We start from the raw sequence: 25,825 nt of genomic DNA on the forward strand, positions 1-25,825 counted from the left end.
AGGGAGTGATGAAAAGTGGGGTGAGGATGGGCTCCAGGTTATGAGTGGCCATGGAAGACATTGCCAAGTGGCAGGGACCCTACCCTACTTGTGGGCTGGGCTGTGGTCCCTCTGATTGCAAGGAGGGAGACCTTTTAGGATGCGAATGTCAGCAGGTGGATGGATAGGACTGAAAGCCAGGAGACTGGTTGCTGAAACCATAGCCATCTCGATGGGGTGGACACAAAGATGTTCAGGAGTGGAGCTGGCCAGCCTGGCATGGATTTAGGTGCAAGGGGAAGGGGCCTTCAAGGAGGATTCAGGAGTCTTGTTTGATGAAGCAGCTGTGAACACTGCTAGCTAGGCTTCATTCTGTTTGAGGATATTGTACTCAGGGGTGGGTGAGCAAGGAGGGTCGTGGGTCCACAAATGCATGTGCTAATCTTGAGGAATCTTCAAGTGGAGAGTTCTGGCAGGCAATTGTCCTGTGACTTTGAAACTCTGCACAGAAACCTTTGTTGCATTGAAGGTCTGAGACCTTTGATGCTTGAAATGTTGGGGCTGGTGAGCTCGCCCTCATGAAGGATGGGCAGGCAGGACAGACTCCTGCTGTGGGCCAAGTGGTGAGGATGCCCTGCCCCAAGATGAGAGGAGGAAGCAGGTGTGTGCGGGGCCGGGACTGCTGAGGCAGGGGCAAGGTGGGAATGGTGACAGTTCACAAGGGACACCGAGGAGAACACCCGGTGGAACACTGGAGCCCAGAGCTGGACTTTGAATTGCAGAAGGCGTCCTCGGGCTGTGAGGACACCGAAGGGCAGGATGATTGTGTAGGTGGTTGTTGATCCACATCTGAAAATGCACATGCTCTGAGATGCGAGGGTGGGTGGAAGTTGGTGGTGTGCCGGTGTCCATCAGGGCCGGGGACGACACGATGAGGTGTGGGAGACACGGGAGGCTGTAGGAAGCCGTCTGCAGTGACCATGTTGTGAGTAGGGGTTTGCATTTTGGGGCAGAGGTTACCTATGTTGGTTGGGCAGGTGGTGGATCTAGGTGGTAATAGTGACCAGCAGGATTAACTCGTTGATTCCTTATCACTGCCAGGTGAAGTGTTAGCAGCCCCACATCACAGAGGGGGAGACACCTTCACTTACCCAAGTTCACAGAGCTGCCACGTGGGGGAGCCACATGCGAATCTGGGGTCTGGCTCCAAAGCATGCTGGCTAGTGCTCAGAATCAGGCAGCAAACCTTTTTGAGAGGGCCTCCGGGGCATTTGAGGCCTGTGTCAGTTCAGCTCTGCTGTTGTAGCAGGAGAACAGCCCTAGAAAACAGGTAAAGGGGTGCCTGTGGCTGCTTCCAGTAAAACTTTATCTGTGAACGCTGAATGCTTGAATTTCCTGTAATTTTTATGTGCTAGGAAATATTCTTCTGACTTTTTTTTTCAACCATTGAAGGATGTAAAATCAATTCTTAGTTCATAGACCGTATAAAAACAGGAGGTGGGGTGGGTTTGGCTTGCCAGCCACCGTTTGTCCACCTCTGTGCCCCTGCTGTTGATACCTCTCAGGCTTGGGTGCACATGAGAGCCCCTGAGAGTCTTGAAAACACTGATGCCAGACGCAGTGAATGAACTGGCCTTGGGTGGGACCTGAACACCAGAGGTTTTAAAACTTCTCTGGTTGTTAGTGTGCAGGCAAGGCTGTGGGCCCATGGATCATCATCTGCAGACCTTGGGAAAATGCAGGTTCCTGGTTGGCAAGTCTGGGGTGGGGCCTGATGTCCTCATTTCTAGCATGCTTCTGGGGTGCTGATGCCGGCAGCCCCAGCATGGCTGGAGGGCCATGCAGGGGGCTTGTCTCTGTGTGCTGGCCTGCACTGTGAGGCATCATGGTATGCTCCTTGGCCTGCCACCTGTACCATCCTTCCAGAGCCATGTACCTGAGAGATGGATGTATGCTATAGCAAATGAGAAAGCCAAGCTAAGACTTCACCCCTGTGTTGACAGGTAGTGTTTCCGTGGCACTTGTCCTACCACTGATTTTTCAGGAATACCTAGATAATTGTAACTTACTAGTAATAATTTAGTGATTTTGGACAAGTGTATTTTTTCCTCTTACCATTTATTGTTTCCTTCCTTGACATAAATACAGTTGAATTATTTTCACCAGCACTGTTTTTATTTATGAGCTTTCAGTGGGTTATAGCATCAGATAATCACTAATTTTCTTTGAAGCTTTTATGGGGCATTGTCCCATGATGGAATAAATACACCACATGCTGAGTTCCCAAGGGCTGTGCATTGGATTTTGTGCAACACAAAACCCAGCTGAGTTGTAGGTATGTGGCCTTCTTGACCCCACCTTTCCTGTGTCCACAGGTTGTTGCTGAGCACCCAGACGCCTCAGGTGAGGAGATCGAAGAGTTGCTTGGATCCCAGTGGGACATGCTCAACGAGAAGCAGAAAGCACGCTATAACACAAAGTTTGCCCTGGTGGCCTCTTCCCAGTCTGAGGAAGACTCTGGTAAACGTAAAGCTGTACTAGCGTACTCGGCTTAGTTGTGACATGTGCGTCGTGTGGCTGAGCTCCGGTCTGGGAAGCGTGGCTGCTCCCCCAGCTCTGACCCGTGGTGCTTGTGCCAGCAACCAGAGTGTGTGTGGTCACAATAAAGCAACCTCTGCTGTCTGCATTTTTTCCCTCGTTGTCATGAGAGCTGCTCGGTGTGATCCTCTCTCTGGCCTGTGAGCCCAAGTGGAGCGGGCACTCTAGCCTCTGCAGCCGATGGGGTGGTGTGAGGGGGACACAAGAAGGAAAGGAGCCTAGGCGGTCTCTAGGACTCCAGGCTTACATGATGTGGTAGGGTCAGACTGCAGGCCTGTGGCCCCGCGGTGATGCCCTCCCAGCAGGAACTACAGGAGGGCCTCACCTCTGCAGGTGGGGGGCTCTGGACCTGGGAGCAGGGAGGGCGTTCCTGGCCTGTTTCCTTGAGAGCTCACAGGGTGAGGAAGGTGACTGTGGACCGACCTTAAATGTGGCTGTCCTCTGGTTCTTCTTAGGCCTTCAGTTTAAAAAATAAAAAATGCTACTTTGCTTTGGTCATTGGAAAGAGAAGGGAGGCTTAACACTGTTAAGCTTGGAGAGAACCTTTAACAGCGGTCAGATCTGTCATCCATGCGTGGTTGGACACATGTCATGGAAAACCGACATTTCTAACATAAAAAATATATGGTTATCAATTTAAAATACAAAACAATTCTGTATCTCTCAAGGTTCATCACTGAAGAGTTTTGGAGAGGCCAAATATAAAGTGTTTCAAGACTCACCTAAAAGGAGACCAAGACCCAGAAGTCATTGCACTAGTCACTGTGTGCACTGGCATGTGCCTTTAGACCACTTCTAGACCAGCACTGTGTGCATCCGACTCTTTCTGCGCGCGCACTTATGCGACCTTCCTGTTTGTTCACAGATGCTCTTGATGTTAGGGCTTTCTAGATCTCTACATCAACTGTCTCGTATATTAATACTGAATTTTGTTCAATTCAGCGTTTGTCGCAAATACTATAATTTAGAATAGCGAGGATGTTCTGGATTTGTGCATTTTCTGTAAAGGGCAGACGTTCACTTGACTCTTCATCAGTACACTAGAGCTAGAAGAGTGGGACCTTTTCAATGACTGGCTTATTTAAGAATGAGTCAGGTTTTCCTGAAGCCAGATTTAACTACCCGTCAAGAGTTAAGTGTGACTGTGATTGTGTGTACCGAGTACTTAGCAGGCAGGAGGACAGGGTTGCTTCCCACCCTCAGTGTATGTCAGGTGTGTGTGTGTCCTGGAGGCCCCTCTAGCCTCCCTTTTGGGGGCCCCCAGTGCCGATAACCAAGATGATGGGCTGTGTCGGTGGCATCAGCTGTCCCATGGCCTCAGTGTGAGGAATTCAAACAGATGCCCACATTGCCTACGTCTGGATGAAACGCCTGCTGTCTCATTCCGGGTACAGGGGGAGGCTCTTAGGTAAAGGACTGTGACATCATCTCACCTGTGTGAAGGTGAGGTGGCAGTTGCTGCTCACAGGTATCTATAGCTCAGTGGACACATGTTGATGAAGTTGGGCAAACCAGATTGAGGAGGTTCCGGCAGGTCAGGCTGGCTCTGCCCTGTGCTGGTTATGCTTGGTGAGCCACGGAGCAGACGGCACGGCTCTGCAGGCCTCTTCCCGGTGAGCCTTTATGGCCAGCCCACAGTGCTGGGGGGCGTAGTGTATGTAGGCCAGCTCACGCTCTTCTAGGACTGGCAGCTTCTGAGGGTCTGGTAATATCAGGCCTCCGCCTGTGGTGAGGCCCTGGCCAGAGTGACTGGGGTGTGGCCAGCTGCACCTCCTCCTGAGGCACTGTTGGATGCCACACTCCTGGCTGTGCTACTCTGTCCCACCTGGTAGTAAGGTTTGAGGATGACACTGCCCTCCCTCCCACCAGATGTCTGACCAACAGTCCAGGGATAACCCTGGAACCTCTGTAAAACAGTCATGCAAATGGAAATACTGGATTTGTGCTTGAAATAAACATTGGTGTGTTCAAATTAATCACCTCTCTAGAACTTGCACTCTTACCTTATTACATCTTATTTTTCTAGGTCAGGACCTTAAATCTTGGGTTAGTTGATATTCCTGGAAATACCTAATAACTGGCATAGTTAAACAACACAAAGCCCTTAATTTGCAGATACAAAAGGAGTGTTGCTACGTAACATACTTCTTTCAGGAAATGTATAAAAAGTAGCAAGTTGTGTACTTTTTAAAGTTGCACTTAAATTCCACTAGTCTTTGAATGTTAGTAATCTAGTGGGTTATATTTAAATTTAATGTTATAGTACATTAAAATGGAATTATAACAAGTACCAGTATAATAGTCTGTAGATCAGATAAGGATTTTCTAGTATTTGATGTTACAGGAAATGGTCCCTTACAGTTTGCAAAATGCAAAGAGATCTGGTCTGTAGGACTTGGGCCCTGGAAGCCAACAGGATTGCAGGAAGCCCGTCAGGGGCTGGATTTGCACGAGTGCCCTGGCTGGGTGGTCTCTGCTCTGGGGGGAGGCTTGTGGAGTGTTTTTCATGCAAATTTCCCCCTCCCCCGCTCCAAGGTACCGTGAATGGGAAAAAGAGAAACCACACGAGGAGACAGGACGCTGCAGACGCCGAGGCGGGCGACGCGGCCAGGAAGAGGCCCAGGACCGACAAGCACGGTCTCCGGAAGGTAAGTGCGGCCGGTCCGGTCGGTGGGGGGCTGCGACTCTTTAGCGGCTTTGTTTCCCTTACGGGGGGGGGGGGGGGGGGGGGGGGCCGTGCCCGGGGGGGGGGGGTGCTTTGGGGGGGTTTTTCCGGGGGGGGGGGGGGGGGGGGCGCAGATGGCCTTCCCCGGACGAGGGTGGTGCTCAGCGGGCTTTGTGCTAGAGGCAGTGGGGCTGGCTTCTCTCCTGACCCCTGAGAGGGCCGCTGAAGAGAGCAAGTTCTTACCTGCCAGGGACTTGAACACAAACCTCGGGCACTTGGATCAAAGAAGAAATCCAAACACTTGAGAAACACTTGATGTTTAGATTTGATGGAATTGTATACACTCAAGATTGCGCTCTTCCTTAGGGCTGTTGTTCAATGTGTAAATAATGGCTTGGCATGAAAACATCACAATCCACTAGCGATATGTCACACTTCAAGAAAAAAAGTTTTTCAAAATCCATTAAAGGCATTGAAAATAGATTCTATGAATTCATTCAGTTTGTTAGTAATTCGTGTTACTGTTTACCTAATGGGACTACCAAGCAGGCTGCGCGACCACACAGATAACGGAGGTCCAGCCCCAGGGCCGTCTAGTTCTAGTGTAGCCACCAGGCATCGAGGGGCAAAGTTTGCCCGGTACCTGAAGGAGTGTGAATCTGGCTCACGGTGCCCATGCGTGCGAGAGTGTGAGCCCTTTCCAGTGCGCTTTATGGCCCAGTGCCGTTTAATCATGAACTGAGAGAGTTGAAACAGACTTTGCATCTTATGTTTGAGTGTATACAGAGTTGTCGTGTGTTTATGATTTTGAGGAAAGCTTCATACTATCTTTTACTAATCTGAATTAAGAAGTTCCTTTCTTTATTGTTTTATTTTGAAGAATGGAAAAATCCACATGTTGTTGAAGTGTAAATATGTGGCCACCGCAACATCTGTCTTGCTTTTTTTTTTTTTTCTTAAGATTTTTTTAATTTATCTATTTGACAGAGAGAGAGACAGCGAGAGCAGGAACACAAGCAGGGGGAGCGGGAGAGGGAGAAGCGGGCTTCCCACTGAGCAGGGAGCCCGATGCGGGCCTCGATCCCAGGACCCTGGGATCATGACCGGAGCTGAAGGCAGGCGCCTAATGACTGAGCCACCCAGGCGCCCCGTCTTGCTTCTTTAAGGCCATTGTTGTAGTTCAGGGCAGCAGGGAGGCCCTGCCCTATTTTTCTGGCCAAGAGAACATTCTTCCAGACACCTGTCAGGTGAGGTCGTTAGTGATCAAGTATCCAGCCCCAAGATAGGTAAAATTGACCTGCGTGACATCTGCGTTACCTGGCAGCTCACACTCTGGAGTGTCCCCTCTGGCCGCCTGTTATTAAAGCAGCCCCGTGCCGCAGTCAGACTGACATCGGCTGCCTTGAGGTATTTGTATTTCATACTTACCTTAAAAAATGTGTGGCTCTGGACATTTGAAATATCAAAATTAACATTCAGTAGATAGGTAGAAATGTTTTATCAACGAAGAGCTCAGGAAGTAGCACATAATAAAAGAGAAGTTGTGTCTCCCCCCGGTTGAGTTTTTATAAACCTGAGTAGGCCATATCCTGTGTGCTTCCTGTGCCCCTGTCCACAGTCTTGCGGCTGCTTCCATCGGCCCCCGGCAGGCTGGGGAGTGGGGTTGGGGTGCAGGAACCGGCCCGGCCTCGGGACTGCTTCAGGGCTGTCAAGAGAGGTTATTTTCAACTCCTTCAGATTCTGAACACTGGACAAAATGTTCCTGAGCCCTTCAGCCCTTCCTGAGAGTGTGTGTGTGTGTGTGTGTGTGTGTGTGTGTGTGTGTGTGTGTGTGTGTGGTTTTTCTCAGTTGTGAAACGTGCTTTATTGATGATCTTTGTGAGGTTTGTCTGGACCTTGTCTCCAAATTGGAAATTGTCAGTGTAGGGATTTAGAGCAGTGATGTTGGCACTGACTTGAGGCCCCACTTCAGGTTGATTGGGCAACCTCTGGAGCAGAAGGGTTGTTTTCTTCTCCTTCGCACTCTGCTTTGAATTCAGAGGGAAATTTGAGTAGCATATCGAATGCAGCTCACGTGAAGAGTCTCAGCAACATGACTCTATCACGCCCCACCAGCCCCTCTGTCCCAGCAGACGGTGGGGCAGGCTCAGGGGAGAGTCTCCCGGCTGTGGAAGAGGCATGAGCCTGGGTCCCTGCTCATGGAGTGTGTGGAGCACATTTCCAAAGGAAGACGTTTCTGTTGCACAACGTTTCAGCAGCCTGTGTTAGTTCACATTAGATCCCCCCCCCTTCCTTTTCTTCTTCTTTTTCTTTTTATTTAATAACAGAGAGAGACGATCAATGACAAGACAGCCCGAACAAGCTCTTGCAAGGCCATCGAGGCAGCCTCCTCGCTGAAGAGCCAGGCAGGTAATGTGGTTAGTGCTTCTTCCTTGTCAGCTCTCCCAGGCGCCTGGGCTGGGCTGGAGGCGAATAGGAAGCTGGGCCGGGAAGGGTATGGGGTGGCCTCCAAGGGGTCTGGCAGCTAATAAAGGGGGAAGGGAGGTTGTTGTGCAACTGAATGTGTAAGTGGTCGCAGCGCTCCAGCTACATTTTATTGAAGTTATTTTTCTACTGGTTTCTACGGGGCTTTATTTTCAGTTTAAAATTACACTGAAGAAGTTATTTAAACCAGGAATATCCAGGTTTCTTACTTGACAGTGCCAGTTGTTGCTATAAATTACACCACTTTTGAGTATCTGGTCATCTATGTATATTCAGTAAAAGTAAAAGTAATGACTTTCACATGTTGAAGAAACTAGCTTCAAATGTTTGTGAAAAATAACTCAAAGCAATGAAAGGGGAAGCAGGCTCCCTTTCCCTTCTCATTGTCTTTTTGAAGTGTCTGTCTGACAGTTTATTACAGAGAGCTTACCATCTCCAACTTTTTTGTTTTTTTTTTTAAGAGGGTGGGAGGGGGCAGAGGGCAAGGGAGAGAGAGAGAGAGGACCTCAAGCAGACCCCCCCCCCCGACACACACACACTGAATAAGGAGCCCAAAGCAGGGCTCTATCTCATGACCCTGAGATCGTGACCTGAGCTGAAATCACGAGTTGGACGCTTAACCGACTGAGCCACCCAGGCGCCCTCCAGCTCTTCTTGCCTCTCAGGTTAAATTCTTGGGTGTTCAGAATGATTGATAGTCGTCTAGCTAAATTCAAGGGACCACATGAAACGAGGTCCCCTACTCTTCCACCGTGTTGCCTCCCGGCCTGTCACCGACTCTTAATTAGAAAGGAAAACAACATTCAGGGGAGAAAGGAGCGAGAGTTGGAAATGGATGTGTTTTCCTTATTTTGCATGAGGTGCTGTGCTGGTTTTCAAAAATCAGATAGACTGAAAAGAAAGACATTTGTGAGCAGTTTGAACATTGAGTGGATATTTGATGATATGAAGGGGTTGTTACTTTTAAAAATGGTAGAGTGGTCTTGTGGTTATATTTAAAACTTTATGTTTCAGAGACATGTACTGAACTTTTTACATGTGAAATGATATTTGTAATTTGCTCCAGAAGAATGTGGCAGGGGATGTGAAACTAGGTGTGGATGGAGCTGTGTTGGCCCCAGGTTGATGGATTGGGGGGCAGGCCAGGCAGGGGGACATTGAAGTTCACTGGACAATTTACTTTTGTTTCTGTTCAGATTTTTTCACAGTAACTAAAGTTAAGCCTTTACTATGACAAAGGAGCCCAGAAAATGTATCTTTAGAACTTCATTTATTACAGGGCTAATTTTGAAGCAGTTAAGAGATTGAAGCAGTTAAGAGAAATGTAAGATTTCAAACTTTACTTTATAAACCAAAATTGTTTTACAGCAACGAAACATCTGTCAGATGCATGCAAACCACTGAAGAAGCGAAATCGGGCATCCACAGCAGCGTCTTCCACTCCTTTTAGCAAAAGTTCGTCTCCTTCTGCATCCTTAACTGAGAATGAGGTAAAATACTAATGATAGTGATGTGGTGTTCGTATGAAGGCCACTTAGTTCCCCAAGTTGACGTGTGAGCAAAAGTCAGACTTAACAAGCATAACACTGGTGTCCTCTCCACAAATGTAGGTGAGTTTCAGATTCTTTAAACTATGTATAAGTCATGGAATGGAAAAAAAAAATCAACTATTTTAGTCTATTTGAGCACCACAGATATGCACACATGCACACAGTGTATGTATAAATGTACGTGCATCTACTTTAGTCTGGATGTAGTTTAATTGTTCTTGAAATCTGTCTTAAAATGTTGTGTTCTCTATAGCCCTCACATTGTAATTAATTTTCCACGTCCCAGCAAGTCTGCTCCGGTCCTAACATGACACTGTCACTCGAGCTGACTCTAGGCATTGTGCACTCACCCCAGGTGGGACGGAGGGTGGCTTGCCTGCTGTGTTGGGTTCCAGCGGTCTTTAGACCTAGGCTCATGGAGGAATGTCCTCATGCATTCCGTGGTTGTAGTCCTTTAAATCCTCGTGTGTTCATAGATACTTGAGTGTGGAGGTGAGTCAGAACCACCATGGTAATACGACTCCTCTATTTTCTGGATTTGCAGAATATACAATAGCTTGAGGCTATCACCTTCATTGTATCATGACATCTGGACTTCATCACCAAATTTAAAGTCTTTGCTGTTCTAAAAACAAAACAAAACAAAACAAAACAAAAAGCAGCCTCAGAATGCAAGTATGACACTGTTTTTGTCCAGAGGGAGTTTTGGATTCCCGATTTTAGTGACTACCCAAGGAATTTATATTCAAGTTTTAATTCCTTACTGTTTTGTTCCCTGTGATCCTCTTTTTCTCATTGTAGACATGAGTTCTGTTTATTTAGAGTATTTATGAGGAGATGCTAACCTTGGGCTTTTTTTGAACAAGGCAGTAAGGCAGGGAGTGGATAGACCCCCGCCCTGCTGGGCAAGAAGGTGGCACTTCTGACCTGGTCTCTGCCACGGCCGCTGGTGGGGCCTGGCCGTTCTCCTGCTGTCTCTCAGCCTTGGCTGCTTCCTCGCCTTAGATGAGGGGGTGTCTCCTACGGACCTGGGCCATCTGAGAGGGTGCAAACATGGAGAGCTGCTCTGAGTGGGGTCTTCTTTGGGGATTCGCACCAGTAGTGGTGGGAAGCTGCTCATGTGTGTGGGAGCTGGGGCTTTCTCATAGCTTGCTATGTGTAGGTGACTAAACATTTCTTATATTTGGGCACATTCAAGAAAATGCAGTACGAATTCTTCACTGAACTTCCAGGGACTTATTGAAACATGGAAAAGACAAATTCTATACAAATTTTTTTCCTTTTTTCTTGTCTGAATTATGATTAGTATCCTGAAAAATGATGATTCTAATTCTAAAGAAGAATACTAAAAATAAAAAGTTTCAGGTCCATAGACCCTTTCGCTTAAAGTCAGCTTTTTTATTTAAGAAGATTTTTAATAAGTTTTTCTTTAATTGCCATTTGATCCACTATCCTATTGAGTTTTTACTTACTCCGTTGTCAGATACAGTTGCAAGAAAAATTCTGAGGCTGAAAACAAATCTTTTCTGTCATTCCTGTCATTCCTGGTCAGAAGCTGTGCCAGCCAAAGGCTTGGATTCAGGGCAGCACAGCCCAGGGTGGACACAGCCGGGGTGGGGTTAGAGCAGGTGGGTCAGGCTTGGTGGTCTGACGTTCACTGGGACCAGGGTGAGTGTGATCTTTGTTTTGAATTTGGGAAGACTTCGATGAAGCATTTTATAATCATTAGATTTCATTGATTTTTTTAATTCTTTAGAACTTCAGAAGTGGATAGTTTATTAAATATGTTTATATTATATATTAAATATATTAAAATCATACACTGTCCTCCATTTTGAAGGTGATACATAGATCCCATAGTATGCATTCTGTTGCTTATATAAAAACATTTAAATTACTAGGCCTTTCCATCAGGCCACTTTGGTGTGGCTTATATGAATCTTTCATTAGCATTCATTTTTATAGAATTATATTGTTCATTAAAACCACTTCAGGTGAACCAAAAGCCTTGTCTGTTATGTGTTAACACTACTGAACTACAGTACGCGTTTACAACGCTGAACGCCTTTTAGCACAGGAGGCAAAATGTAGTGTTATAAAACAACGTCCTGTAAACCACTGGTCCCGTTCTGGTGGGAGTTAGGCCGCCATGGGAGTTGCTGTGTGGGGTTCCTACTGGCCCCTTATTCAGGTCACAGGCCCACTGCATGTTTGTATGTCCTGCTTTTATCACCCTTGATTGAAATAAAGGGTTTTCACAGAGTTGGTATTTCGAGACATTTTAGGTCACTTGTGGTTTAAGTTCTTCTCAAAAAAGGTGTATGTGAGAAATAAAATTGCTATTGGAATAATTATTACATACTACTACAGCACCCTAATGAAGAGAATAGATTAAAATTACACACTTGCATGATGAAGGCCTGTGAAGGAATTAATGTGATTTAAGTGTTTTGTAACTTCATTTCTTATTCCCTTAGTAGAGCAAATTCTTATTTTTTTCGCCTTCACTGGTAACAGCTTTTATGGGAGCCCACATCAGCCAAGTTGGATTTGAACTCAGCTGCCCTGTACTGCACTTAAAATGATGTAATATTCCAGGATGTCTGCTGCAGGTGGTGTATCATCGTACACACTAAGGGACATTCCTGTCACAATCATTTTATGGAAGATGTGTGATAATCTGTTTTTACTGGTATTACTAACACATACAATGAAGAAAACAGATAACAAATTTTAAGACCAAGGTAAGATACGTAATCAAGGCCATTTACCTGATCACATTCATCTCATAATAGAAACACACTCATATTGCAATGATCCATGTAGATTTCACGTTGAGGGGACGCCCTTCACCTGGGGCTGCCCTGGGCCTGTGACAAGGACTCCGCGCCGAAGGGGCTGGTCTTGCTAGAGGCCACACTTGTCTCCTAGTTCATGACTTGCTGAGTTTTTATTGAAAAATGCTGGCATCTGCACCTTCAGAAACAGAAAACAAGCAGCACACACTAAAAGGAGTCCTCGTCAGCTAATTCCCATTGCCAATGGAATGTACTCAGTATTGTACATATTAAACTAATTTCCAACATAAAAGGCAGGAGGAGTTTTGATTCTGTCTTTTTTTTACTAAGCAGTTTTACTATGACACTATATACGGCAAATTTGTAGGAAAAATATCATTTACAGTATCATTATGAGCCATTTAACTCTACTCTTTTGATTCAGTGACCGGTATCTTGGGGATACCATGATCAGGTTATTTACAACAACCACTTCATCAGTTGCTTTTGTAGGACATCCTCCATCACATTAAATGTCTAAGTCTTGGGTGACCACCTGGTGTCCTGCCCCTGGGTGTCTGCATGTTTGCATGGTGAGGCACAGGCCTCGCTTGCCCCTTCAGCTCGTGGAGGCAGAAGGAGTGCTGTTCACGTTACCATGTTAACAGCACCCGGTTCATTCCCAGCAGACTCTGCAGATGTGTTCTACCTTTAATGAAAGTTTCTGACTAATACTTGTGTTTCTAAACCGTTAAGTAATGTAACGCATGTTAAACACTTAGGGTGCCTGGCGCCTTGCAAGGACTCAGTGGTTCGCTGTTGTGACAATAATGGTTATAACAATAAAAATAATAAAATCACCATCATTCCATTTTTATCCAAAAGTATAAATTTTGCTTTGGCATGAAAAGCGATCCTCTCGACTGCATTATGCACGTGGGGGTAAAATAAACCTAGAAGTGGCAGACACTGGGTTGGTTTGAATAGCACTTGAGGGTACTAGCCTGTGGCTGGGGGCTTGTCGGGGTGGCTCTGCCCAGAGCTGGTGGGATACATGGCCTCCAAGGTGGCCTGAGTCATGCTGTTCCTAAAGGACATGAAAAAGCTCAGGAGTAAATGTAGGGTTCATGGAAAACTAATTATTAAATTTAAAAATGTGAAAAAAGGTCATGTAAAAGTGGTCCAGTTCAAGAAACAGTCACCCTAAGTAAAGACGAGCCTGAAAGGCTTTTGACAAGAATTCATTTGAAATTATAGCATGATGAATTTTGAATGGGCGGCCAGTCAGCTACCAGCATGTGTTAGGTGCGTTAGAAGTTAGCCAGAGAGTAGGCGCTTTCCTCCTTAGGAAGAACTGTCAAAATGGCCGAATAGTATATCCACTAGGCAGCATAAAATTAGCATCAGCTGAGTGCATAGGAGGGCAAGGGGGTGGGGACAAGGCTAGGGGAGTGTGCAGTGTTGCTGGGGATGTGGGGAAGGTGGCCCGGTGCAGGCAGAGAGAAGGGCATTCCCACCCGTGGCAGAACTGTCCTGCTCCAAATGCCAGCAGTGGTCTTGCTGGGTGGGGGATGCCAGTAGGTGAGTGGAGCTCCCGAGAGGGCCCACCCATGGCTTCCTGAAGGTGAGTGGAAAGGGCTCCTGTTTTGAAAGAGCTTAGCGGCAAGTAAGTTTGCCCAGAGCACAAAAATTCATTATGCTACTAATTTAACATGGATTCCCTCATTTCCTAGAGAGATCAGAATAACACTGATACATTCTAGTCTTGTCATCTGAACTGCCTGTTGGTGAGATGACTTTTGCTCATACTGACACAGAACCATTGTAACGGTCCCATTTACTTGCTTCAAACCATCTGCCGTACACCGCATTGTGCCCGGGGAGAGGAGGTAGGTCCGAGAAGGAACTCTCTAGTGTAAAATGTGAGGCATTCACAGAGGTGAAAACTTGTCTGAATATACAACAGTTTAGATTGTAGCTGTTTTAAAACTGAAAACTCCCCACTGTGATAGGGTGGTACGTTAAGTAAGTGCACCTGTTGGCAGCCGGGGTCCCGTACCGTTTACCCCCCTGCTACGCGCTTCTGTCTCCCCTGTGGGGCCTTTCTTTAGAGTTAATACAAAAGTTAAATGTCTCTGATGGTGATGAATTTAGGTGTACTAGCATCTCAGTACTCTGTACAGTTACATCTGTACAAAGATATCTCTTAATATGTCTGTCTCCCAACTGAAAATAACCCGTGTTTTTTAAGAGGATGCTCCTAAAAACTACCAAGAAATCTAGGCCAAATCTCATGGCGCAGAAGCACAGCTTCACGAACGTCAGGCCACGGGTGGCTCTGCACCGTGCGCGGAGGGGTCTCACCTGTCTCACCCCTTCCAGGAAGGGCTCTCCTGCTTCGTAGGTGTTCTTTGGGCGGTTCCCCCAGCTTTAGACGTGTCTTGAGCCCGAGGCTTTCTCTGGAAGTTAAGGCAGAAGCACAGAAAGGTTTAAAATGAAGCGTTCAGGGTTTGGGGAGCGGGATAAAGGTGGTGGGGATGCTCCCAGCTGCTTGCACCAGAGGAAAGGATGCAGAAGACTCTGTGGAACCTGAACCGTTAGTGACAAGGTCGGCGTTCCCTGGGGTCTCTTTGGCCCTGACCTGCTTGCCCGAGACTTGAGACCAGAGGCGCGCGAGGAGGGCCAGCGTTGAGGGCAGAGCAGAGCCAGTGTTTGCCCAGGGTGGTGACTCGAAAACCACCGAGGGTCTGTCTTAGCAGTGTCCCCCCAAAAAGAAGAAAACTAAGATTGTAAATTAGCATCTTTTAGTTCCCAAAACAGAAAGTGCACCCATGTTTGGGTACAAAATTAGAATGATAAATGCCTTTGAAGAGGGCTCTTGGCCAAAGCCTGACATGAGTGGATGTGGGGCCCCGCTGTGGCAGACAGCTGTGATTCCGTGCATTCTTTCAGTAATAGTACAAGCGTGTTTCAGTCAGGTCCTCCATTCATGTGGTCCAGCCCCGCAGAAAGGGGGGGGTCGGCGAGGGGTTCCTTGGTGACTTAGCAGCCCCGCGTGTGGTCAAGCTGGTGAGGAGGCGGGGCTCCTGTCTGAGAAGGCAGGTACCTGTACTTTGGCAGGTGGACTGGGTTCCTTTCTTGCTTGATCTCTGACCTGACGCTTCTTAATCATGTCTAGCCCTTAGATTATTAACTCGTTCTGGTCCAGGCAGACTTTTGTGTGTGACCTGGCGAGGGCTCTTTCTACTTGGCGCCAGCCCGTAGCACTGTAGGCTTTTTAAAGTCAGTACTGTCCTCCCCGGTTTTAAAAATCTCTAAACAGAGAAAGTGATTGCTGAAGCCTGCTGTTTATCTTTCAGAATATGAATCTGAATGAGAGTCTTTTTCTAAGAGAATTGAATTTGGTTAGAAAAGGTTTCACAAAATGCTCCCCAGTCTGTTATTGGCTTCTTACTGACTCTTAAAGGTTCTTTTTCCCTTTTTCTCTTCTTTTCTTTTTTACGAAATATACTGACTTCTATATGTTTTAGGATTTTTGGTCGGTGACCTCGATTTTGATCCCTTTAAATACTATTTTTGTTGTTTTACCTAGAATATTAGAAATTACCACTAATTTACTTGCCATTGATGGAAAACCAACCATCCTTAGCATGTAGGAGATGGTACGTACCCTGTTCATCCTTCTCCTTGTACTGCCTGGGGGAGGGGCATGCTCCCTTCCAGGCATTTTTCACCAGCGAGGGCAGGTGTCCCTCAGTGTCAGGCCCTGTTGTCGTGTTAGACACATTTGTGACTAGCAGGTTACATATTAGGATCCACTTTATAACTTTTTCTGGCCTACATGTAGCTGTTGAGTTTTGGCATATAATTCTTTGGTATAGATTTTAAAGCGTGCTAACCAATCGGGAATGTTGTACCTTTAAGGAATGACTGAAGGAGGGGTGGGGTGGCCCAGCCCGGCAGTGGTGGGGGTGGGGTGGGGGGTTTGCTCAGCAGCAGGCAGGGGCTTCATTCCTGTTTTCAAGTTGCCACAGGGAGGGCACAACGTGTTGCTTTGCAGCAGGCCCCTCCCCAGCCCACTCTCTACGGGATGGCCACTACTTGAGGGACGTAGTTGGGGCAAAGGGGTTGATAGGACATTTTAGAGACTCGTTTTACCCATGATCATGGCCAGCCTTGAATCTGGACCAGTAGCTGCATAGCCTGATGCTGCAGCCGTGGCCAGCACTTGGCTCTCACTGGCACCTTCTGGGGCTGTCGGACGACACAGAAGCACCCAGGTTAGAAGGTGAAGCACAAAGACCGTGTGTGAGCTGGAGATCTGTGTGTTCAATGATTCAGACCTAACCCTAGAATTTAGGGGCAGCTAGGATGGTTCTAGTCAATGTCATCTAGAAGGGTCGCTTTAATAAAAGTTATTCTGAACTGTAGTATTTTAGGTGATGAATGACTGATTTAAAAATTATTTTAATTCCAGTTTTAATATTTCACTGTGATGTTAACTTGGAGGACCTGTCTGAGATTAGTCTTTTGATTTTAAGCTCATTAAATCTGCTGAGCACAGGATATTTATCATGTGTAAATCCAAAATACTGTGTGAAAGTACTTATAGTTATTTCTTCCTTTACAAAAGCGTAACTTAAACATGAAAATAATGTTGGTTTATAGAAATATTTATTGTTCAAGGTCTGTAATTGTATTTCAAAAATGATGTGGTATTCAACTTGTGAAGGGATTTGTTTTGTCAAAAAATTTTACAATCACTGTGTATACCACCGTCCGAGGCGTAGGGGCCCTTTCCCATCACAGCAGAGAGGACTGGGATCTGCATAAGTCACCCTAAATGGCTACATTGTTTCTAGAAGTTGGTTCAAATGTGTTCACTAGGTTACCTTATATTGATTAATATCATCTTGAAAAATTCCTGTGATACATGTTAAGGAGACAGCATTCCCTGCCCATAAAGTAATGTATTTCTAAGGCAAATAGGCAATTGGATACTATCACATACTGAGTGGGGAGTAGAGGAAGTATTTTCAGACTCAAGAAAACTTTGAAAAGTCAGGAACTAAGCTGCTTGGAGATCTGTGCTGCCAGCGTGGCTTTGGTGGAGTCGGGAAGCGCCGGGAAAGTTCTTTACAGAGTCTGTGTCCGTTCAGTTCCTCCATTGTTCTTTTTCCAAATGCATCCTACTGGATATGGAATAGACCGTAGATGTCGTAGACTGAGATTTGGGACTGTGTTGGGACCATTCAGGTGAATGTGTCGCTTTCACAAACGGCATCTCCGAGTAAGTACCGTCACCTGGTGCACGTGGAGCCTGCAGCTGGAGTAAGGCGTGCTGGTGTGGTGCCCTGCGTGCTGTGTTCTTCTTGCGGGTGGTTTGCTGAGCACAGAGCCGTTGGACCCCTCCGACTGTGTGCTAGTTGTCTGTCCGGTCGCTGGGAAGGGGTGGGGTGGGGTAAAAGTCGCCATCTCCTGCAATCTGTGTCATGGACTGTAATATTGTAAGGTCTGTATTCTGTATGTGTATCTTAGACCCCAATCAGGAAACAAGCCTCATGTGTGTCTTTAACATTTATATTTCCATTCAAAATATGTATTCAGTGTTTATTTCCTCAAAACAGACTTTGTTAATTTAGGAAATATCTCCAAGTGGAAACGTGCTAACTTTTTCTGTAAATCTTAAATAAAAGGTGCTGTTCCTTTCTTTGATCCAGGACTGGTCTGTGTTTTCTGTCTTTCTCTCCATGCAGTTTTTCTTTTTTTTTTTTTTTTTTTCTTTTTTTCTTTTTAAAGCTTTCAATTTGTTCCAGGCACAATGAGGGAAGAACATGGGTTGGTGGGTAGGGCACTGGGGCTCTCTCCCCTGGGCCCATGTTGACGGCTCTTTCTTTGGGCCTCGGTTCCTCCGTCAGACGGTTCAGCCTTTGGCTGCTCTTTGAGTGGGGCTGGGCCAGGAGGTGTGGCTGCTCTTCCTGATGCCCCCAGGGGCCCCCCAGCGCCCAGTGGCGTCTTGCCTCGAGAGCTCAGCACCCCGTCCCCCTCCCGTCTGTGATTCCGGATCCGACGGACATGTTAAAAATTGGGGTTTGAATGCAGAGTTTTTTTGAAGTTGCCTTCTTTCTGAATGTTAAATGTTAAAGAAGTAGGGGGTGAGCTGAGAGGGGCTCCCTCTGGCCAGCTTGGGGGGGGACCCTTGCTGTGCGAGGACCCCTGTAATGTAGTATACATTCACGCCGCTAGTTCCATCTTCCTGGAAAAGGTGAGGAAATGAAGCTTAAGAGGCTGCTTTCTCCGAAAACTGTCTTGTTAAGAGATGTGTCAAGCGTAGAGTAGCGAGGCAGGAACGGTGGGCCCACACACCTGTCAGCCCTGCCACAGAGGCTGGTCCGACCCAGCACGTCCCTCACACATCTGTGCACTCACGCCAGTTCTAAGTCCGTGTTTATTGGGTATTTTCCTTCTGCTCCCTGTCACATCAGTGAGCTCACTCTGGAAAATGTTCATTGATAAGACTACAGAATTGGGTGGATTGGCTGATGGGGTTTGTTCTGTTCTGTTTTGTTTCAGTGTGGCCCGACTTTAATTTCTAGCTTTGTGTTCACTAGCAAACAGCAGGCCTATAACATGATTACTTGTCGTGATTATCAAGGTGTATAGGAAATGTAGTTTATACTTTTGTTGTGTTGAAAAATTCAGTTTTCAACATTCATTTACCTAACAGCAAAGGAACACTAAATGTGTTTTTAGTTTTTTTTTTTTTAATTTGAATTTAGTATATAAGAAAATTTTCTTACTAAAGATTTATGGATTTCTATGTAGAGATTTATTATTGCCGCTCAAACGCGGGCAAAGTGTTGTGTGCCATGAGGGTTAGGGTTAGCTCGGGGGCTGGGTGATTTCTGATGATGAAGGGGAGGGATGAAATACAACTGGGGGCATGGTCCTTTGGTTTGCTCAGAGATTCCACATTTTTCTCCCAGGCCTTTCTCTTAGACTCACCTGTTAACAGAGTCGGCAGGTTTTATTTACCCTGCCTTTTCCCACGTGAACCTTCCGGGGAGAATAGGCCACAGGAGGAAGGCGAGAACAGGACGGTCAGTTAGTTACGGGGGTGTGATAACTCCTGGAGCACTGATGCTGGGGCAGCACTCTGCGACACAGACACACTTCCAGAGTAGCCCGCAGGCTCCAGAGCAGCCACAGTGAGACAGCAAGACCACGGGACAGAGGCTTACCCTTTGACTCTGCACTTTGATCCTTTAAAAAATTCATTAGGTATTAATCTGTTTCTCTTACTTTAAAGTAGTTGGAACTTAAAGAGACTGGGTAAGAAAGGTCAAGATTCTCAGTCCCAGAGCGCACCTTAGGTCACCTACTGGAGCAAATTGGGTTTTCGTCAGAGTTCCTCTGTCGGGAATGCAGAGAGATGTGAAATTTTGTGCCTTTTCTACAGAAATGTCACTAAATGTCGAGGAGGGTAAAGTCCATTCCTGAATTTCTACACAGTTCAGTGCCATCACAAGAAACAGCTGACACTGTACATTTGCGACCAGTAGCTGGCAGTTGGGGACAGGTGCTGACAAGGCCTGTGTGTGAGGTGACGCGGGTGGGCCGTGTGAGGCCGCCACTCTCCGCGACTAGTGAACTGTCGTCCGCCTCCTTCACCTCCAGGTCTCAGACGGCCCCGGAGACGAGCCCTTGGAATCCCCGGACGAGAGCGCAGATGAAACTCAGACCGAAGTGTCCGTCTCATCGAAGAAGTCTGAGCGAGGAGTAACCGCCAAAAAGGAGTACGTGTGTCAGGTGAGGGGAAGGCGGTCGTTTGATTTGTCCCTGGACCCGGTCCCAGGCCACATCTTCACTCTTTCCTCGAACCCCACCCAGCATCCCACTGATTTTTCTTTTGAAGGCGTGGGGTTGCCAGCAGAATCCTGGATTAAGTGCCCCAGGGAGGGTCCTGCATCCACGCACAGGCTCTGTCTTTTCTGTTACTGACTTACAGCCGTCCTGTGTAAGAGACACACGTTTGTACGTGCATGCTTTCTGAGGCGTCTGAAGCCGGGGGCGTCACCAGCAGCACTGTGGCCCGCCGGGGCCGGTCCCTTACCCACTCTGTGACTGGGCCTCCTCTGGGAGATGGAGGCCGCAGGGAATCCCCTGGATGAGTTTGATTTATGGTGATAGAAATGTGTGTGAGTTCTCTCGATTTTCACATCTGATTCTAAACCTCTCGAGTGTGTCCTGTAGGGTTTGGGTGCCGGGTGTGGCTTTATCGCTGTCCCCTTTCTGCCCTACAGCTGTGTGAGAAGACAGGCAGCCTCGTGCTCTGTGAAGGCCCCTGCTGCGGAGCTTTCCACCTTGCTTGCCTCGGGCTCTCCCGGAGGCCAGAAGGGAGGTTCACTTGCAGCGAATGCGCTTCAGGCAAGTTCTCTTGCAGCTTTTCAGCCATACTTCCCGCCACAGGCAGGCCTGTGAGCATCCCCTTCCAGCCGTGGAGTCTTCCTCCGAGGCTCCTGCACAGAGTGCGTTGGTGCACTTTCACACGTGCATCCTGACATGTTACTTGTCTTGGAGACCCTAGTGGAGGACAGCTGCTTCCCTGCCGGTCTCTGTGGCGCCCCACCCCCGCAGGCTGGCCCAAGCCCTGCTCTGTCTGAGGTGGCTGGTGTGGGTGCCACGGTGCCGTAGGGCCAGCGCTGCTAGTACAGGTAAGCTAGTCAGTCCCGGAACACGGGCTGCTTTAGAGACACGGCATGAACCTGAACTTCGGTTTCAACAGAAAGAATAGCTCCATGCTCTTGCCTGAGCGGCCGTCAGCACCCAGCAGCACAGTCTGGGGGCTGCTGGGAAGACAGGCCGTTCCGATACAGCTCCTCCTGTCCATGGCCAGACCTCAGGGTCTCCTGGCTCTCGTGGGAGCATTGTCCTAGGTTAGGAAGACACCCAGAGTCTTCCAGAGAGTTCCTCCGATCCCAAGCCAAGGCTGTCCGATGCACCAGTACCCCGCTTCTGGAGGCACAAGCCTGCCTATGGCTATAAGTGATTCTTCACCGTACTTGGTTAACTGCTCTCAAAAGGGAGTGCCTCCTTTTAAGCTTCTGGCTACTTCGAGTGGGTGTTCCTACCTAGGCTGCCTCCTACTCAGACCTTCTTGTCCTCCAGGGGGAGCTGGAGCCCAGTTCATAGCAAGGTAACCCTTGATGGCTGGACTTCTTTGAAGCATGCTTGGACTAGTCAGCAAGGTCAGAGACAGAGCCAGAGGCCTCAGCAACACGGGCTGCCTCTGACAGAGCTGCTGGAGTTTAGTGGCTTAGGAACGACAATTTAATTCTTGTTCTTTGCACCTTTTTCTGCCCCTTTCTTTAACCGTTTGTTAGGGATTCACTCATGTTTTGTGTGTAAGGAGAGCAAGACAGATGTGAAGCGCTGTGTCGTGTCGCAGTGTGGGAAGTTTTACCACGAAGCTTGCGTGAGGAAGTACCCTCTGACCGTGTTTGAGAGCCGAGGCTTCCGCTGCCCCCTCCACAGCTGCGTCAGCTGCCACGCTTCCAACCCTTCCAACCCGAGACCGTCGAAAGGTACAGGTGCACCCCTGGAGCTTCGCTGCGGCTTCAGTGTGCTCGTGGGGCCGCACGGAAGGGGCGGGCGTGGTGGCCGGCCCAGCTGTCTTTCTGTCACTGACTCAACACGCGCCGGGTTAGGGTTTTTCTTGAGAGAGGATTTGCCTCATGCTGCATTTTCCCTTCTTCCTGCCCTAAGTGTCTTCTTAAAGATTCTTAAGTTTAGGAGGGGGAAACCTTTGAACCATTTTGATTCTATTTGTTCTGGTTTTAGTGCTCTTTCATATATAAGAAAATTATTATTTTTTTAAGATTTTATTTATTTATTTGAGAGAGACAGAAAGAGCATGAGTTGGGGTTGGGGGGAGAAACAGAGGGAGAAGCAGGCTCCCCGCTGAGCAGGAGCCCGATGCGGGGCTCGATCCCAGGGCCCCGGGACCATGACCTGAGCCGAAGGCAGACGCTTAACGACTGAGCCACCCAGGCGCCCCGATCCTAGTTATTTTTTTTCATCAAATACTTCAGGTTTATTTCAGCATTAATTTTCTTAATGTGTGGGGGCTTGGTCATTTCAAGTTGCCCTGTTCACTGTTGGGTCTTCAGTGCATGTCTCTGCCTTCAGGTAAAATGATGCGGTGTGTCCGCTGCCCGGTCGCCTATCATGGAGGGGACGCTTGTCTGGCAGCCGGCTGCTCGGTGATAGCTTCCAACAGCATAATCTGCACGGGCCATTTCACTGCTCGCAAGGGGAAGAGGCATCACGCTCACGTCAACGTGAGCTGGTGTTTTGTGTGCTCCAAAGGTGAGGGCCGTGCCGCTGGGGGCTGCTTGACAGTGTTATTCTGTTGGATTCGTGTGAGTGGGGAGGGAGCGCTGCTTCTCATGGCTTCTCAGCACACAGCTCCAGCAGGTAACCCCAGGGGCCGCGTGCGGAGGCGGGGCTTCAGCGCTCCTCCAGCTTTGGGTGTTGACGTTCGTGATGTCCCCTAACCGTCACGTGCAGTCATACACCGTGATGTTTCTGAATTAACTGTGATTGGTGCACAGACTGAGGGGAAGTTATTCATGGTGGTGGTAAAATGTGCTTTAAAAAAAAAAAAAAAAAGAAAAAATTTAAGGGAGAGAGCGTGCGCTTGCATGAGCTGGGGTGGGGCAGGGGGAGAGAGAGAGAATCTCAAGCAGACTCCCCGCTGAGCAGGGAGTCCGATGCGGGGCTTGACCCGAGGACCCTGGGACCATGACCTGAGCCGAAATCAAGAGTCGGAGGCTTAACCGACTGAGCCCCCAGGTGCCCCTGAAATGTGCTTTTGAGTCTGTAGCCAGGCGGCTGTTGTTAAGCTGACGTCTTAGCTCGAGGCGTGGAGCTGCCATAGACCTCAGGAGGCGGCCTGAGCCAGCTCGCCCTCCCTTGCAGGGGGAAGCCTCCTGTGCTGCGAGTCCTGCCCGGCCGCCTTCCACCCTGACTGCCTGAACATCGACATGCCCGACGGCAGCTGGTTCTGCAATGACTGCCGGGCCGGCAAGAAGCTGCATTTCCAGGACATCATCTGGGTGAAGCTCGGGAACTACAGGTGCGAGAAGTAGAGCCCCGCGCTTGCCCGCCTCCTCGTTCACATGTGTTCTTTTCCCTTTGCAGGACTGAAAGCACTGAATTGATTGTCACTCTGTCTGAAGAGTCTGTGAATCCTCTTTTTAATATTTATAATAGATGGTGGCCGGCAGAAGTTTGCCATCCCAAAAATGTCCCCCCAAATATTCAGAAACTGAAGCACGAGATTGGAGAATTCCCTGTGTTTTTCTTTGGGTCTAAAGATTATTACTGGACGCATCAGGCGCGAGTGTTCCCGTACATGGAGGGGGACCGGGGCAGCCGCTACCAGGGGGTCAGAGGGATCGGAAGAGTCTTCAAAAACGGTACGGAGATTTCCAGATGCAGTGAAACTACGCTCTGGGGTACTTTTGCTAATCCTGATTTCTGCTGTTGGAAAGTTTGGTTTCTGTAGAAAACACTGGGCTGAGTGTTCTAGCTGCACTTTAAATGAGAAAAAAGTAGGTTTGCAGACTGATTTGTTGAGGTACAGGATAGAATGTGCTGTTCAGTAACTTTTATTATAACATCGGTTTGTGATTAATTTCACTAAAATGCATTGGCGCTACCGTTAAGAAGTTAGTTTTGGTAATGATTTACAGAAATTTCTTACAGCTTGCCTTTGCATAAGATGGAGATGTGGAGGAAACTTGGCTGCCGTCTAGACCAGGTGCCCCCGAAGTGCCAGGTGTGGGCAGGTAGACAGGTGCCCGCCCTCTGATTCCACAGCTGAGGTGGGGGACAGAGAGGGGCAAGAGCAGGGTGTCGTTCAGCTGACAGGATGGGAATGCGACCGCTTGACTGGAGTGAGTGGGACAGAAGGGAGACTTGGGGTGCATGCGCGGTGAGTCCAGGGAAAGCAGGCCTCTCCCGGCCGGTCGCACGTAGGAGGCTCGGTGGGCTGCCTGTCTCCTCTCCTGCGGATCCTCTCACACCGTGGGTGCACAGAGACCTTCTGACAAAGGGGGAGGCATCGCAAGAGTATCGGGTAGTCGCCATTAAACAAGAAAGATGTTGGAATTGAGAGGTGGCTCAACATGGCCAGTGTGAGAGGCAGCCGGCGATGGTGAAGTCAGGGTCTCACCATCCTGACTTACTGCTGGGGTCCTGCAGGTCAGGGTGGCCCCAGCGCACACGGTGTCCTCCAGGCAAACCTTAGTGGTCAGTCTCCTCCACTCTCCCTGAGCCTGGCGCTCACTCCTCAGAGCGTGTGTGCTCCTTGAGAGGAGCAAAATTCCATTTTCATTTTCTGTCTTAGGACAGTGGGTTCCCCGGATTGATGCCTGTATGGTGCATCAGATCCCAGTGGAGGGTGGGGAGCTGTAGCAGCATCCACCTGGAGAAGCCGGCCCTGGGGCCTTCCTTGTGGCGAGGTGGCACAATATTGTACCGCCCAGGGCTCTTGAGCCGGACGTGCTCTGAGCACCCTTCACTCGACGGCATCTGCGGTTTGGCGGTACCTGCCCCGCATGGTCTGCCATAGCCCGCAGTTCCGTGCACGCTGGAGACCGCGCCTAGCAGGGAGCTGGAGGTCCGCGGCCAGCCGTTGAGATGCAGCGCTGGAAGGGTGGAGGGATGAGTTTTTACTGAAACAAAACCTTACTCACACCCCTATATCTCATTGACTTTTTAGCACTGCAGGAAGCTGAAGCTCGTTTTCGTGAAATCAAACTTCAAAGGGAAGCCAGAGAATCACAGGAGAATGAACGCAAGCCCCCGCCATACAAGCACATCAAGGTGACGTGCAGATGGCTCAGGTGTCACTAAGGGGACTGTGGGTGGTCCTCAGGCATCAGCCTCTCAGACCTCTGGCTGCAGCGGCTAAGAGGGTCACCACGAGCAGGCGTCTGTAGCCCCGGCCTGGACAGCTGCCGGAGAAGTCGCAGGCAGAAACAGATGCTGTCAGTGCCGAGCATGTGTCCTTTCACGGGAGGGTGACGGGGCGCAGGGCTGGGGGCGGGGCGGGGTCTCTGCCTGTGAGGTTTCAGTTTTACCTTTGTGTGAGGCTCAAGCTGAGAGCCAGCGAGGGGCTGGAGTAACAGTCCTGGCCAGGCTGCCTGGAGCAGGAGGGGCTGAGGGCAGGCTGACTTCCTGGAGCACGCCGTCACCAGGTGCTGGGGACATGCTCGGATGAGAGGTGGTCAGCCCGGGCCACTGCTCAGCTGAGATGTGGCTCGGTCAGCTGGAGCCCTGGAGACAACATGACCTTCCCATCTCAGAGGGTGTGGACAGCAAGGAAGGACGGTGGGGGCGCTCCTGAATGTGGCCCCGTGTTGACTGCAGGGAGCCTGGGCTCTGGAAGAGATCAGGAGTGCTCCTCACAGCCGCAGCGCTTGGTGAGCCAGTGCCACCGTGTCCTGTTGCCTGGGGCGCGGGAGCCTCTCAGCGCGTGTGTGTCAGCTGGCTGCTCAGGGGCTGCAGTCCCTGTGTGTAGGAAGGAAGCACTGTCTGCAGTGATCTGTGCTTAGTGTTTTCTCTGGCGAATTTGCAGAAATGGAGCTACTGGGTCAGAGAGCTCGGGACTTTTAGATACTTTTTTTTTTTTTTAAGATTTATTTATTTGAGAGAGAGCGAGAGTGTGTGTGCACGCGTGAGCAGAGGGAAGGGGAGATGGAGGA

At 48.7% G+C, this 25,825-nt stretch overlaps 1 protein-coding gene across 1 annotated transcript in view; it reads left to right on the plus strand.

The window, feature by feature from the left end:
• Positions 1 to 25,825, plus strand: part of NSD2 (nuclear receptor binding SET domain protein 2) — a 61,436-nt gene that overhangs the window by 20,815 nt on the left and 14,796 nt on the right. Inside the window, 11 exon segments of the mRNA XM_073891312.1 lie at positions 2,355 to 2,499; positions 5,113 to 5,225; positions 7,570 to 7,651; positions 9,095 to 9,216; positions 19,731 to 19,862; positions 20,357 to 20,480; positions 21,437 to 21,637; positions 22,242 to 22,421; positions 23,034 to 23,190; positions 23,328 to 23,533; positions 24,841 to 24,944. Coding sequence (XP_073747413.1) covers positions 2,355 to 2,499; positions 5,113 to 5,225; positions 7,570 to 7,651; positions 9,095 to 9,216; positions 19,731 to 19,862; positions 20,357 to 20,480; positions 21,437 to 21,637; positions 22,242 to 22,421; positions 23,034 to 23,190; positions 23,328 to 23,533; positions 24,841 to 24,944 — 1,566 coding nt within the window.

The sequence above is a fragment of the Callorhinus ursinus genome, unplaced genomic scaffold (genome assembly GCF_003265705.2).
Source record: "Callorhinus ursinus isolate GAN/ISIS: 27379988/994484 unplaced genomic scaffold, GSC_fseal_2.0 scaffold4, whole genome shotgun sequence".
In the NCBI taxonomy this organism is placed as follows: domain Eukaryota; kingdom Metazoa; phylum Chordata; class Mammalia; order Carnivora; family Otariidae; genus Callorhinus; species Callorhinus ursinus.